General features: G+C 48.3%; 2 protein-coding genes and 1 long non-coding RNA gene across 4 annotated transcripts in view; 2 read left to right on the top strand and 1 right to left on the bottom strand.

Annotated features, from left to right (window-relative positions):
- Window positions 1-6,686, top strand: part of LOC110084815 (uncharacterized) — a 28,292-nt gene extending 21,606 nt beyond the window's left edge. The window contains exons 11-13 of the mRNA XM_078393101.1: window positions 281-372; window positions 3,928-4,234; window positions 4,844-6,686. Coding sequence (XP_078249227.1) covers window positions 281-372; window positions 3,928-4,234; window positions 4,844-5,003 — 559 coding nt within the window. The 3' untranslated portion in view covers window positions 5,004-6,686. The remainder of the gene's footprint in view (window positions 1-280; window positions 373-3,927; window positions 4,235-4,843) is intronic.
- A 1,319-nt stretch (window positions 6,687-8,005) lies between these two features.
- On the bottom strand, window positions 8,006-12,835 carry LOC110084845 (fucolectin-1). Of its 2 annotated transcripts, none has more exons than XM_072999661.2 (4): window positions 12,501-12,835; window positions 12,084-12,172; window positions 10,869-11,166; window positions 8,006-9,323 (listed from the first exon to the last, which is right to left on the bottom strand). In XM_072999661.2, the coding sequence occupies exons 2-4, from the start codon at window positions 12,169-12,171 to the stop codon at window positions 9,164-9,166; spliced, it is 546 nt and encodes a 181-aa protein (XP_072855762.2). In that variant the 5' UTR covers window position 12,172; window positions 12,501-12,835; the 3' UTR covers window positions 8,006-9,163. The 2 variants fall into 2 exon arrangements, with proteins under 2 accessions (XP_072855762.2, XP_072855761.2); XM_072999660.2 differs by having other exon boundaries at window positions 10,869-11,321; window positions 12,501-12,524.
- On the top strand, window positions 12,054-13,221 carry LOC144588743 (uncharacterized). The gene is made up of 2 exons (XR_013544428.1): window positions 12,054-12,179; window positions 12,830-13,221. It is a non-coding gene; the product is annotated as an uncharacterized LOC144588743 (long non-coding RNA).
- The last annotated feature ends 599 nt before the right edge of the window (window positions 13,222-13,820 follow it).

Genomic DNA, 13,820 nt, shown 5'->3' with positions numbered 1-13,820 from the left:
TGGCCATGTGACCACGGAAGATTGTCTTCGGACAAACGCTGGCTCTATGGCTTGGAAACGGGGATGAGCACCGCCCCCTAGAGTCGAACACGACTGGACAAAAATTGTCAAGGGGAACCTTTACCTTTACCTTTACGCTCTGCTAGGAGTAAGCAAACATAAATTATTCCCATTTAAAGCATCACTGGAAAGTTTAGGAAGAGGTTTGACTTTTGCAAAATATGGGTTTTCGTAAGGGAGAGAAATACATCTCACCGCCGTCTCTCCTTCTCCTTAGCAGGATGCCCACCCTCTGGACCTGGCTGTCGGCCTTGGCACTGTTGGTGGGGGCTGGGGCAAGCCAGAGTTGCAGACCGGAGCTGCAAGGCATTGGTAAGAACTGGAGAAAATGGGGTTGTGGGCGGTGAAGGGGCTTTTCTGACAACTGGAACTGGAACAGCATCTTAATGAAGAGCAAGAGCCATGTTTCCCTTTGACCCTCAATGAAACACTGCAGATGAACAGCATGTTCACACGTGTTGCTCGCAGGTGTATTTGGCTCTCTGCCCAAGACCTAAAACAGAAAAGCAGTCCTTTCTAAGAAGGCGGCAAAGTTTCCAGAGATGGCCAGACTACTCTGGGGTCATTATCCTGCTGGTTGGAAGACAGACGCTCACAAACAGATCCAGGTATAGGGCACAGAGCCTTGAAGCCTTCCTTGTTTGGACTGCAACTCCCAGGGTGCCTCAGCTATCATGCTTAAGGGCGCCAACTTGTTTGCTGACTGGGGGGAACCACGGAGATTTTATCAGCTCCAAAGATCTGGGGGGAAAGCCCTACATTCCCTGGATACTGCTTTCCAATTTTTTTCACCCCTGGCTTGCCCAGGTAGCACCCTTTGGAATCAGTAACCCCAGTCAACTGTAACGCCTCATGTGGCATACAGCTCTGATCTCACCTGTCCGTCACAGCTGGCCAGGGGAACCTCAGCCAATGAGAGGACGGAGGGTGGTGCAGAAGTGGGAGGAGCTGGGTTATATAAGGTGTGTGTGTTGTGTGAGAGGAGATTAAGATTGGAAGATGAGAGTTTAGAGAGACTGATAGGGAGAGTGAGAAAGAGCCTAATTGATGTTATACCTGTGATTCACCCTTTTTATTTTTGTACAAATCAATAAAATCTTTATTTGTTTGAAAGAAACACTTGTCCTTCTGAGTTTTAAGGATAGGTTGGTGGCAGCAGTTTTGAAGGGAAGTAGGAGCTTTGTCTTGGTGAAGCTAGCAGCTCTCGGGAATAGCTCCCGGGAAAAGCTAGAACCACTTCGGTCTGGGACCCTCCCAGAAACGGGGGAAGCAAGGAAGAGTCAGGAGAGACCCTTCTGCAGCAGCTGGTGAGCCACAGAAGTTAGAAGATTGGGCAGCAACTCGATTTTTGTTTCTTCTGGAAATTCACATCAGCACAGACGAAGACGGGCGCCATTTTTGGCAACTAGCCAAAGACAGCTCCGTTCGCCGAGAATAAGAAAACAGAAGCACGGCGAAAGTATACATCAAAGTAAGTGGAAGCCCTTGTTCTATAAAAAACCTCATTAAATAAAGAACAAGTGATTGTGTGCAAATTTATGACCAAATGAGATAAGGAGCGGCATTCCTAGCATACCAGCTTTACCCAAGCTGAAGGTCGAGTCATCTCTAAAGGAACAGCCAGGCAGAAATAGCTCGTGTCTCCATTAAAGGAGGAAAAATAACTCTTGAAGAATCAACTGACAGGCTTTGAAAAATAAATTCTGTTGCAAGCTGTTCACTTTGGACCCCTTTTCCTCTTTGGATATATATAGACTGTGTGGGACTCTGCTTTCCGTGGATAATATATTTGCCGGGACTCTGATTGCTGGACCTCCCTTTTCGGGGGAGGAGAAGGAAGCCTCTGGAAGTAAAAGGGACAAACGGACTGTGAGCTGTGAACTGGGGGCTATGTGGTTTGAACTGAACTGGGATCTTGACAAATGACATTCTAATAATAGAGTCTTGCCGGGTGAAGGTTAAAACAGACTTGGAGAAGAGAAGAGAAAAGAAGGGAAAAGAAAAAGCAACCGGTCTGAAAGTTATCAGCGACGTGGAAAAGGGCTGGACTACAAAGACACTTGAGAGATTTATGTTTTAGATTCCATCTCTTACTTGAATGTACCTGCTATCTTATTGCTAATATTGTATAGTTGCAAGGTGAAATATTAGAAATATTGGATGTGTATTGGGGTAAAGGGGAGATGGAATTTTAAGTGAAAATAGTGGAAACAGAAAATGGAACCTCCCCCTGAGGAAATTACAGATCGGTGGCTAGACTGGAAAACCTCCTTTCAGATGTCACTGTTGCAAAAATTTATGCAGGTAAATTATTATATTGACCAGATGGAAGACGTGATTGGAGGCTCTAGGAGAGGGAAGGTAGCAGAGGTTAAATTACACCAAAAAGAGATCTCAGAACCAGCTGTATTGATGAAGATATCAGATAATATACAAGGGATGGAGGGCCACCCAGTAAGCGATGTAGCGATAGCAGATAAGGAAATTGAGGTTGAAAGGCAAACTTTGAATGATATTGTTTCCCCTTTTAAAATATGGAAGAAAAAAGAGTCGCAGAAACAAAACAAGCACAGGGAGGAAAGGAGAGGGGAGAGCAGAATTTATATTATTTTGGGTCTGTTGAGTGTATTCTCAAGAAAAAAGGAGGGTGAAAGAGGGGATATATTTCACAATTGGCCTTGGTGTTCTGATGCTGTGGGAATAACATAGATTTAAGCTGTATTACACATATAAGTTGAAAGCTAAAGAGGTTAATACATAGACAAAATAGTCAAAAGAAGAAGAAGAAAAAGAAGAAGAAAGATGAACCTTTATTGGAACATGAATAGATTAGATGTTTATATACTTGATATGAAAGATTGAATGATTATGCATTTGATGTTTTCTTATTCTCAAAACCCTTTTTCCATCCCCCCCACTGCCCTTTGCCTTTTGTATTCCTTCCCATTACCCAATAATTTTGAAAATAAAATTAAAAAATTTTCTTAAAAAAAAGGGAAGTAGTGAGCACTCTTGGAGGCCTGTATTAGTAGAGGCTTGAGAGTGGCCTGCTACACCTCAGAACCAAAACCACCCCTGCAAGGTAGAGCCAAAGGCCCCTCAATGTCATAACAGCTGGAAAGCTTTCCATTTCTCAAGATTGTTAACCAGCTTCAGCAAAGAGATAGTCAGCCAGGGAATTGACTTGTTGCTTCCATGAGCTTCCAAATCTCTGAGTCGAAGTTATATCGCAGCAACAATCATCTAATTCCTAGAAAGATTCCATCCTGTTAAAACTCTAGGCTGGTTGACCTGATGTTGCTTGTGTGGAGCATTCATGTGAGTCTCTGCCAAAGCTTATCTCTCACTTTGGCTAGTGGGGGAGGAGAATCTGGCGGCGATTCAGCTGTCTGTGATACTAATTGCCCAGCATTTTCCTCAGCTGTAATTAACACCTCTGATTCCAGATCTTCTTTTGCTGAACTCATGACACCAGGAAAAAGAGAAAACCGGCCTGTCCCCACCGTGGACCAAACTGCAGGACAAAAACCTATCTAATCACACCTGTCCTCTTTCAGGCTCCACAGCATTCCCCCCTCTTCTTTGTTATTTGTTTTTGTCTGGGTCTGCTTGCACAGATCAACATGACTACTTTTCACCCTCACCCTCACCATGCCACTGCAAACAATACCATTTTCCCCAAAGAATATTGATTATTATTTATTGATCTGTTGTCTTTCTCCTAGAGGATCCAAGGTGGCCTGCCCTACTAAGAAACACAGTTAAAAGCTAAATAATAAATGATTACAGTATTTGAAAAAAGCCTTAAACATATATTGTATTAAAAACTGAAAAATATGATTTCTCTCTCCGGCTCCTTCCCCCTAGGTTCCAACTTGGCCAGAGGACGTCCGGCCTTCCAGTCCTCCCTCTACACTGAAACACCCTTTTCAGTGGCAGGAAATGCCGTGGATGGGAATTGTAATGGGGATTTTAACAATGGACGCTCTTGCACCCACACTAATCTGGAGCCGGGCCCATGGTGGTACGTGGACTTGGGCAGCCGGTACGTCATCTCTACTGTGGTGGTGAAGAACCGAGGAGATTGCTGTAATACAAGACTCAGTGGAGCCCAAATCCACGTGGGAGACTCTGTGCCTGTCCTTGGGCCTGCCCACAGTCAATGCAATTCTTTGTAAGTCCCGATTGTTTGCCTCTACCTTTCCTGCTTCACCCTCGGCAGGAAATGTTTTCCAGGAAACACCCTGAAGTTCCAAGGTGTTCAGACTCGTGATGATGAACAGCTGGGATCCATATTAAGGGCTAGTGAGGAAACAGGGATCAGAGTTTCCCTCAAGACACATTCGGACCGGAGGAAAACAGGCAGGGGCACCTCCTAGGAACCCGTCGCTCAGCCCTGAAGCTCCCTCATTTCCTCAATACCTGCAGTTGTCCCACTGAGGCGCCCGCCTCACCTCCCCTGCCTCGTGGTCAACCCCCTGCCCTTTCCCCTCAGACTCTGCCCTCTTCATTCCCATGCCTGACCCACGGAGACGACTGCTCTCAGGGTCCCTCTCTGTGCCTCCGGTCCCTTCTGTATATTTGGACATTCGAAGCATCTTCGGACAGCAGCCGTCAGTCCCCTGACTCTCTGTCAATGGCCAGGCCAATGCCTGGAGCCACGGAAAGAGCAGCCACAGGAAAGGGTGGGGGGAGGTTGGTAAATGGATCCGCAACGGAGGGCTAGATCGTTTCTATGCAGAGCGATTGCCGGCGGGGTCTGATCCTGCCATTCTCTTTGCAGGTGTGGGACCATCACAGGCGACATCCCAGGAGGCGTCAGTACCATCTATTGCCGAGGGCTCAAGGGGCGCTATGTGAGCATCTTCGTCCCCCACCGTAATGAGTACCTCAGTCTGTGTGAAGTGGAGGTCTATGGGACCCTGGCAAAAGATCAGTGTTAGAGATTGCCAGGGCCCAGAGAATTGCAAGTGGTGACACAGCCATTTCCTGTTCTGCAGTTACTTTTCTCATAATCATCTTTTGCTTCCCACATTCCTCTCATAACTGTCCTCTCCTTAGATGTCAAAATTTTGTGTTGTAATAGAAATCAACTTGATTCTAAATGGCTTTTAATATTTTATTGTACTATATCTTAATGGAGTATATCGTTTATACCCTTTTATATTGTTTTATCCGATGTATGTTGCAATGGCTTGTGTGCCATGCAATAAACATATTTTGCTTGCTTGCATGCTAACTGAGAAGGGCTGCGATTTCATCTGTACCAAAAATAAGTCCCTATTTGGGATCACAAGTGAAAGGGGGTGAAAAGCAGGGGCTCAGTGTGATGAAACTGGCAATTGCAGTACCATAAAAGATCCTCTGGACCACCTTCCTTGGCTTCTCCTCCTTTTCTCTGCCTCACAAGGACTATAATTTTGTTTTTTGCTTGCAGCCCAAAAAGTGGCAGATGTTGGCTGGAAAAGTCCTGGGAACTGCCGTGGCCCCTTGGCTCTCATCCGCTCTGGGTCCTTCACATCTCCTGGGAGAGGCTCCTGGTGCCCAGCCATTAGTTTTCTCTGCCAGAGCCATCTTCCTAGAATCACTGACCCACAGAGCTGGAACAGACCTTCCCTCTCAAGGTTGGTTCCAGATGAATCAGAAAAAAAACCCACTCAATCTCTGATTAGAAACACTCCCTCCCCATTGAAGACAGGCCATTCTACTGCCCATCGAAAGGGCCTTCCTCATATTGAGTCAAAATATTGCCTCCCTTGTCCTTTGGAGCCACGACTTGGGAGTCTTAGCCCTGGAGCAGCAAAACACAAGCCTCTCTCCTCCAGACTGACCCTACCCAGCTCTCTCTCCACTACCTCTCACAGCACTGGGTTTCCAAATTTTTTACCATCCTGGTTATCCCTCTTCTGTACAGATTCCAGTTTGTCGATAGGAAATGACAGGCCAGTTAGCCTAATCTCTGTTTCAGGGAAGACGGTGGAAATCCTCCTCCAAGATAAAATCTTAAAACACAGAGAAGGACAAGCCCTGCTGAGGGAGAATCAGCATGGCTTCTGTCAGGGTCAGTCTTGCCTCACAAAACTTTTAGAATTCTTTGAAAAGGTCAACAGGCATATGGATGAGGAATAACCAGTGGATCTTGTCCAAAGGTAAGTGGCTGTGGTCGTCCACGTTGGGCCTCAAACAGTCAACCCAAAGATTAGCCACGGCCCTTTGGCATAAGTTTTTGTGGGCTCCAACCCGCTCCTGTGAACCACGCGTCAGAAGACGCAGTCTGTAGCCATTCTCAAAAGTGTATGCCAAATAAGCCTTGTGAGTCCTCAAAGGTGCCGCAAGAGCCAGATGTATGTTTGTTAAATCCCCGAAGGGCAGAGACCACAAGGGCATGGTCCTGAATTGAAATGCCTTAAAGGAAAACACCGGGAATTTATTGGCAAGCCGTCCTGGCTCCCGGGCGCGAGGGCCTCTCATCTTCTTTTTTTTTAAATATATTTTTTTATTTTTTAATATAAGGGATGACAGAAAGAAAAGGGGAATTGGAATTGATGAGGAAGAGGGGAGACAATAACATACTTCCATCCATTCTGTACCTATTGCCATATCAAGATTTTAAATTATTCTATTTACTCTTTTCTGCCTTCTAGATTCAGTTCTCCTTTCAATATGTACTGTTCACAAGCTGCCTGTTGATTCTGTCCACTTGTTAAATAGATCCCATCTTTCTGTTGCCTTTTGTAGGGGATAGTCCTTCATGACTTCTGATAAAATGTCCATTTCTGCTATTTCCCGTATCTTTTCAATAAGATCTTCTTGTTTCGGTACCGTTGATCTTTTCCAATTTTTAGCATATAAAATTCTAGCTGCCGTAACTATGTATATAACTATATAATTCTTTGACTCATCTATATTTTCAGGTATCATACTCAATAAAAACAATGCTGGGGTTAATGGCACCATACAGAGCAATATTTGTTCCAACATAGCATGCACTCTTTTCCAATATTGTTTCGCTACTCCACATGACCACCACATATGATAATAGCTTCCCACTTGTGTTTCACATTTCCAACACTTATTTGATACATCTGTGTACATCTTTGACAATTTTTCTGGGGTCATGTGCCACCTATAAAACATCTTATATATATTCTCTTTAAAGTTCACCGATCTTGTAAGTTTTATGTTATTTTGCCATATTTTCAGCCAATGATCAATATCAATATTATGCCCTATATTTTGTGCCCACTTAATCATACATTGAGGGACGTGGTGGCGCTGCGGGCTAAACCGCAGAAGCCTGTGCTGCAGGGTCAGAAGACCAAGCAGTCGTAAGATCGAATCCACACGACGGAGTGAGCGCCCGTCACTTGTCCCAGCTCCCACCAACCTAGCAGTTCGAAAGCATGCAAATGCAAGTAGATAAATAGGGACCACCTCGGTGGGAAGGTAACAGCGTTCCGTGTCTAAGTCGCACTGGCCATGTGACCACAGAAGTTTGTCTTCGGACAAAATGCTGGCTCTATGGCTTGGAAACAGGGATGAGCACCGCCCCCTAGAGTCGAACACGACTGGACAAAAATTGTCAAGGGGAACCTTTACCTTTACCTAATCATACATTCCTTAACCATTTCATCTTGCATCTTAATTTCCAACATATAATTATACATTTTCTTAACAATTTGTTATTTTGAGCCTAATAAAAGTTTATCAAAAATCGTTTGCTCTGAGTAGAAGCCTTCTATTTTATCTTTTGTATATCTAGATTCTAACTGTACTCTAGGCCACCACTCTATATATATATTCTGTGACTCTAGCTCTTCTTTAGATTTTAGTTCACCATCCTTTTTTAATATTTATGTATTTATTTATTCATTCAATTTATATGCCGCCCAAACTACCCAGAGGTCTTGATATCTTAAAGAGTTTGCTTTTGTCATAAGACTGGGTTGGGTAAAGGCCTCTATCGGTGACACCCATACAGGTATTTTATAATAAATTTGTTGTGCAATTTTTCTCCACATTCCCAGTAAAGCTCTTCTTATCATATGTGAATTTAAATTCTTTTGTTCTTTATCCTTTTTATACCATAAATAGGCATGCCAGCCTAGTTGCAAATCATGTCCTTCCAAGCTAAGTAATCTATCGTTTTCTAGAGTTATCCATTCTTTTATCCAATCTAAAATACAAGATCTATAATACAGAACCCAGTCAGGAAGACCAAAGCCGCCCCTCTGCTTATCATCTTGCATTGTCTTAATTTTAATTCTTGGTTTTTTTCCCTTGCCATATAAATCTCATGATTATCCTATTAAATTCTTTTAAAAAGGACTGTTTTAGTATAATAGGAACTGACTGGAATAAAAATAAGATTTTTGGCAGGATACTCATTTTGATCGTCGCAATTCTCCCCAGCAGCGATAATTGTAATTTGTCCCATTTTTCCAAGCTGTTCTGTATCTCCTTCATTAGTTTCATGTAGTTATCTTTAAACAATGTGCTTGTCTTCTTTGTAATTTGTATTCCTCGATATCGAATTTTCTTTTCCTCTTGGATGTTCGTCTTCTCTATTAACTCCTGTCATTCTTGTTCGCTCATGTTTTTGGTAAGTATTTTGGTCTTCTGTTGATTCATTCTCATACCTGCCATGTCACCAAAAAATTTTAACGTTGCCATCAAAGCTTCTATTGAATACAGTGGTTCTTCCAGTATAATGACTAAATCGTCCGCAAAAGCCTGCAGTTTATAGACTTGGCCTTTTACTTTTAATCCTTTCAATTCCTTTTTATCTCTAATTTGTTCATTTCGTATTTCTAGAGTCAAAATAAATAGGAGTGAGGACAGTGGACACCCCTGTCTAGTACCTTTCTGTATTTGGATTTCTTTTGATAACTCGCCGTTAATTCTCACTTTTGCCTTTTGTTCAGTATATATTGCTATAATTAATTTCATAAATCTTTCTCCAACTTGCAGTGTTTCCAACATATATATCAGAAAATTCCAATCAAGATTATCAAAGGCTTTCTCTGCATCCAAGAATATCATGGCCATCTGTTTCTCCAGGTGTGCTTCGTAATATTCCTCTCATCTTCTGTCGTGTTGGTCTCTAGCACTCATCCCTCAGCTCAGAGCCGTACACCTCCAGCTCACACAGGGTCAGGGACTCCTCCCGGCCAGGAATGAGGACGCTCACGTAGCGGCCTTTACGTCGCTCACAGCAGACGATGCTCAGGGATCCGGCACTGCCGTTGGTGATGGTCCCACAGCTGCAGGCAGAAAGGGCAGGTTGGCCAGTCAGAGGGGCTGGGGGGACCGGGAGGGGGGCTCCTTGGACCAGCCCCTTCCTCTTCCTCCAAGCCCCATGACTTGACTTACACTGGGCAGGGAGCGGGTGTTTGACCCACCAGGTGTTAATTGGCTATAAATGGGAATGGGGACTCTGAAACATCTTGAGGCCTCTCCCCAAAAAAACAATGAGGTCTAGCCCCTTGGTGCCTATTTTATAGGTGTGTGAAGCAAGCTGCCCAAAATTTCAGGGAATCCTCCAGCTTCCACTCGGGTACTCTTTTAAAGGAAGAGCTTGTCGGGGGTCTGGCTTTCTCTCTCCCAATCCAGATTCATGGATCTTGCTAAAGATCGAGATGCGGGTATGATGAACGCCTGTGGGGTAGATGTGTGGAGAGACGTCCATGTGCCCCTAACAGAGGCATGACTGCCAGCCTTTCCTCCCCAGGGCAGACTTTAAGCCGCGCCACTTCAGGACACAAAATAGCTGTTCTGAGGTGTGCATGTCTTTCCCATCTTCTGCAACCATACAAGGGGTGGTGGTGGTGGTGGGTGTCTTCTGCTCTGAACTTTACTGAAGACCCCTAAAATACACCCCCTCAATTTTGCACCCTTTGCCGAGGGACAGCGGCAGGCAGTGGAATTCAGAGGTGCCCCCAGAGGTGGAGGGGATCAGGCTAAAGAAGGTTGCTTCAAAAGTGCGGGGTGCTGCAGGGGAGCGACCCTTGCCTGCACCGGCAAGCACCGGGTGGTGCCCTTGAGCCTCCTGTGCTGGGCTCTCCTGTTTTGGGGAGGACAGGAGACGGGCCACGGAAGACCCGTCTGCCATCCCTTCCTTCTCAGGAAGGCCGTACATTAAAAAGAAGAGAAGGAGGAGGACCCCGTGTGCTTCCCTCGGCATGAAGACCGTTCAGAGTTTGTATATTTTCAAGAATGAAGCCTCTTGGCTTTCTCTGCCCCTTAAGGGCTGGCTCCAGGGGGACCCCAAAACCATCACTCAACCTGACAGAATCACGAGGAGGGCCGGCAGGCCCTTCCCCATCCCTCACAAAACCACAAAGACAAGTCCATTTCAATCTCAAGTCAGTTTCCCCCACCACACTCCACCCACCAACCTGCTTCCTGATATCCCCAGGGGGCCCCCACAAGTGGAAGATTGTGCCTGAGGCTGGCCTCGTGGCCTAAGGTTTTGGTCTGGGCTGATGGTTGTGCCTTTACTGCTAGGAACACGGGGCCGACATTGGTCTTGCTTTGGTTTACCATTTCTTAGTGTGGCATTTGTTTGATTCCTTTTAGCATTCGTATACTAGAGGGAGGGAGGGAGGGAGGGAGGGAGGGAAGGAAGGAAGGAAGGAAGGAAGGAAGGAAGGTAGGTTACTGTGGGCTGCCAAACCCAGGTTACACACACACACACACAGAGAGAGAGAGAGAGAGAGAGAGAGAGAGAGAGAGAGAGAGAGAGAGAGAGCTACTTCCTCCCTTTGGCATCCTCTCTTCTGTCAAACGAGGAGGCGGCTGCAGCTTACACAGAGTTGCACCTCCCATGGTTGGCCAGGGAGTCTCCAACATGGATCTGAGCCCCTTGGATCCTCTCGGAGCAGCAATCCTGCCGGTTCTTCACCACCACGGCTGTGACGGCGTAGCGGGCGCCCAGGTCCACCCTCCACCACGGCTCCCTCTCCCTCGTCGTGTGGCTGCAGGAGCCGTGGCTCCAGTCCCCATCCCGATGCCCGTCCACGGCGCTCTCGGCCCGGCTGTAGACCGTGCCCCACTGGGGGTAGGTGGACGACTGAGCAGCCGGCCGGCCTCGGGCCCAGTTCCTTGCTATGGTCAAAAAGACAGGTGTGGTTTGAGAACCCCGCTTCACGGTCCTTCCTAGGTTCCGTGGCATGGCCAGTGGCCGGTGGCACACGGAAATATAGAAAAGCATCTGCTTTGTGGCTCTCTATTTATCTGCTTCCTTTTCAGCATTGGAAAACCTGGAAAGGGATGTGGGACAGGTCAGAAGGAGGGTTCTCAGGGGTAAGGCAGTGATGCTAGAGACCAAAGCCAAGAAGAGCTACCCAAGGACCTTGCCAAATGCTGAGCATGTGGAGGAAGAGGATGGGAGGAGGAGAGACAGAGAGAAAAAGGCCAAAGGGGGTGCTGGAGGAGAGCCTTTCAGGGACCCTAAACCACCAGAAAGACAAATAAATAAATGGGTTCTGGAACAAATCAATAATAACGGTTGTGTAGCCGTCCAGTCAATTCAGACTGAGGGTGACCATTTCCAGGTTTTTTTAAGGTAGAGAAGACGCTGCCACCTGGACCCTCGGCTGGCAGAATGGGGGTGGGGGTGGGGGTGGAAGCGGGGACTGACGGTGAAGATTTAACCCACCGCAGGATGGAGGAAAGGAACTGATGAAGGGCTCAGAGGGAGAAAGCTTTGGCAACCGGGATGTGCGTGCGTGCGTGCGCGAGAGAGTTAGAGAGAGTTTAGTTAGGAATCTTAAAAGCAGGGGTGGAAAAGCGAGGGCAGTTTGCCCACCTCCCGGCCGAGTGGTGGCGGGGGGGGGGACCCCTGAGCGGGGGGGGGGGTGAGGCCTCCCCAAAAGGCCAAGCGGGCTCCCGCGAAGGTCTTCCCGAAGATCCATCAGGAAGGGAAGCCGGCTGCGCAACGCGCTCGCCCCCCCCCCCGAACAACCACGCTCCCTCCACGGGCGCCCTCCCCTCCAGCGGCGGCCGGCTGGCCCCAGGCTTACCCCCGGGGGGTGGCAGGCAGCCCACGGCCTCCCTCTGCCCTTCCAGCAGTTCAGCGGCCAGCAGCACAACCGTCGAGACCCAGAGCATCCTGCAGGGTGAGAAGTGGGGGGGGGGGGCGGCGGCAATGAAGAGGGAGGGAGGGCGGGCTGGGGAGAGTAGGGGGCGCCTCTCTCGGGAGAACGCCAGGAAGGAGGGATGGCGAGGGAGGGAGGGAGGGAGGGAGGGAGCCAGGACTCTCTCCTCCTCCTCCTCCTCGTGCATGGAGCTTAGGCAGGTGGACCCCCCCCCCCGCAGCGCCTGGTCTCCAGGCGGGACCCTTGGCTGGGAGGAAATCGTGCCCCCTCAGCCGCCCAGAGGGAGGGAGGAGGAGGGTGGCTGGCCGCCTTGGGGTCACCTCGAAGGCCAGCCGCACTGACCTCGTCCCGAGCCTCTTCACGCGCTCAGGCTGGACAAGGGACCGAAAGCCCTGAGTGGGTTCTTTTGGCGGCTCCTTGTTTCTCCCCGTCCCGCCAAAGGTGTTCGAAGAGACGGGCTCAGCTGGGAGGCGGGCAGGAGCATCCCCGGCCGGCCGGCTCCCCTCGGTCTCTGGAACCCGGCGGCGGCGGCGGCGGCTGTGGCCCTTCTCCGCCTTTCTCTGAAGCCCCGAGGGCGCCGAACCACAAGGAGACCCCGCTGGCTGGCGTCTCCAGAGAACACCGCGCGCGTCCCTTGGCGTCCGACTCTCTTGGCTCTCTCGGTCTTGCAGGTGGCGAAAAACACTCCCGGTTTTATCCTTTTCCCCAGTGGGAGGTGCCCGGCTAGCTCGGGACAAACAATCGGAGCAATTTGCCGGGTGGAATTTTCGGGTTAAAGACGCAAACCAGGCCCAGTGGAGATACCTTTGCCTGTGAGTTCCTCCCTCCCTCCCTCCCTCTCTTTTCCTTCCTTCCTTCCTTCCTTCCTTCCTTCCTTCCTTCCTTCCTTCCTTCCTTCCTTCCTTCCTTCCTTCCTTCCTTCCTTCCTTCCTTCCTTCCTTCCACCCATCCACTCATCATCTGCTTTTTCCTTCTTTCCTTCTTTCTTTCTTTCTTTCCTTCCTTCCTTCCTTCCTTCCTTCCTTCCTTCCTTCCTTCCTTCCTTCCTTCCTTCCTTCCTTCCTTCCTTCCTTCCTTCCTTCTCTTTCCCTCCCTCCCTTCTATCCATCACCAGCTCCTACCTGCCTGCCTTCCTCCCTTCCTCTGTGCCTGCCTGCCAGCCTGCCAGCCTCATTCAGAGTCCTTGGGGGAAATCCCTGTAGTGTAGCCCACAAGGTAAGTTTGGGAAGTTATCATTTTGGACTTCCAGAATTCCCCAGCCAGCTGCCCTCTGGTGGTGGTGGTGGGGAGATTCCATGCTCCTTCCTTAGAACTTATGCACAACACCCTTTTTGCATTAAATTTGGCCATGGTTGTCGGCCCAGCTGAAGGACTGACTTTTAAAGCAAGTTCTGAACTGCATTGTGAGGCAGGCACGTGCATAAACATACCCACACCCACACGCACACCTCCAGCTGCCCATTTAAACAATGTCTGAGCTAGAAGCAAAGAGCTTTTCTCCCCAACTCCCCCTGCCCGCATGCCGCTGGGTGACCAGAGAGGGGCCGGTGGTCTCTGCCACAGACTTAAACTGATCCCTTCCAGGAGGATCTGGAAATCAGGTCGTCCAGACCCTCATTTGGCCCTCGGTGGATGTGGCCCACCCTGCCATAGATGTTCCGC

Source organism: Pogona vitticeps, chromosome 4 (assembly GCF_051106095.1).
Source record: "Pogona vitticeps strain Pit_001003342236 chromosome 4, PviZW2.1, whole genome shotgun sequence".
Classification (NCBI taxonomy): Eukaryota; Metazoa; Chordata; class Lepidosauria; order Squamata; family Agamidae; genus Pogona; species Pogona vitticeps.
The sequence above is the reverse complement of the archived record's forward strand: the minus strand, read 5'-3'. Positions and strand labels throughout refer to the sequence as shown.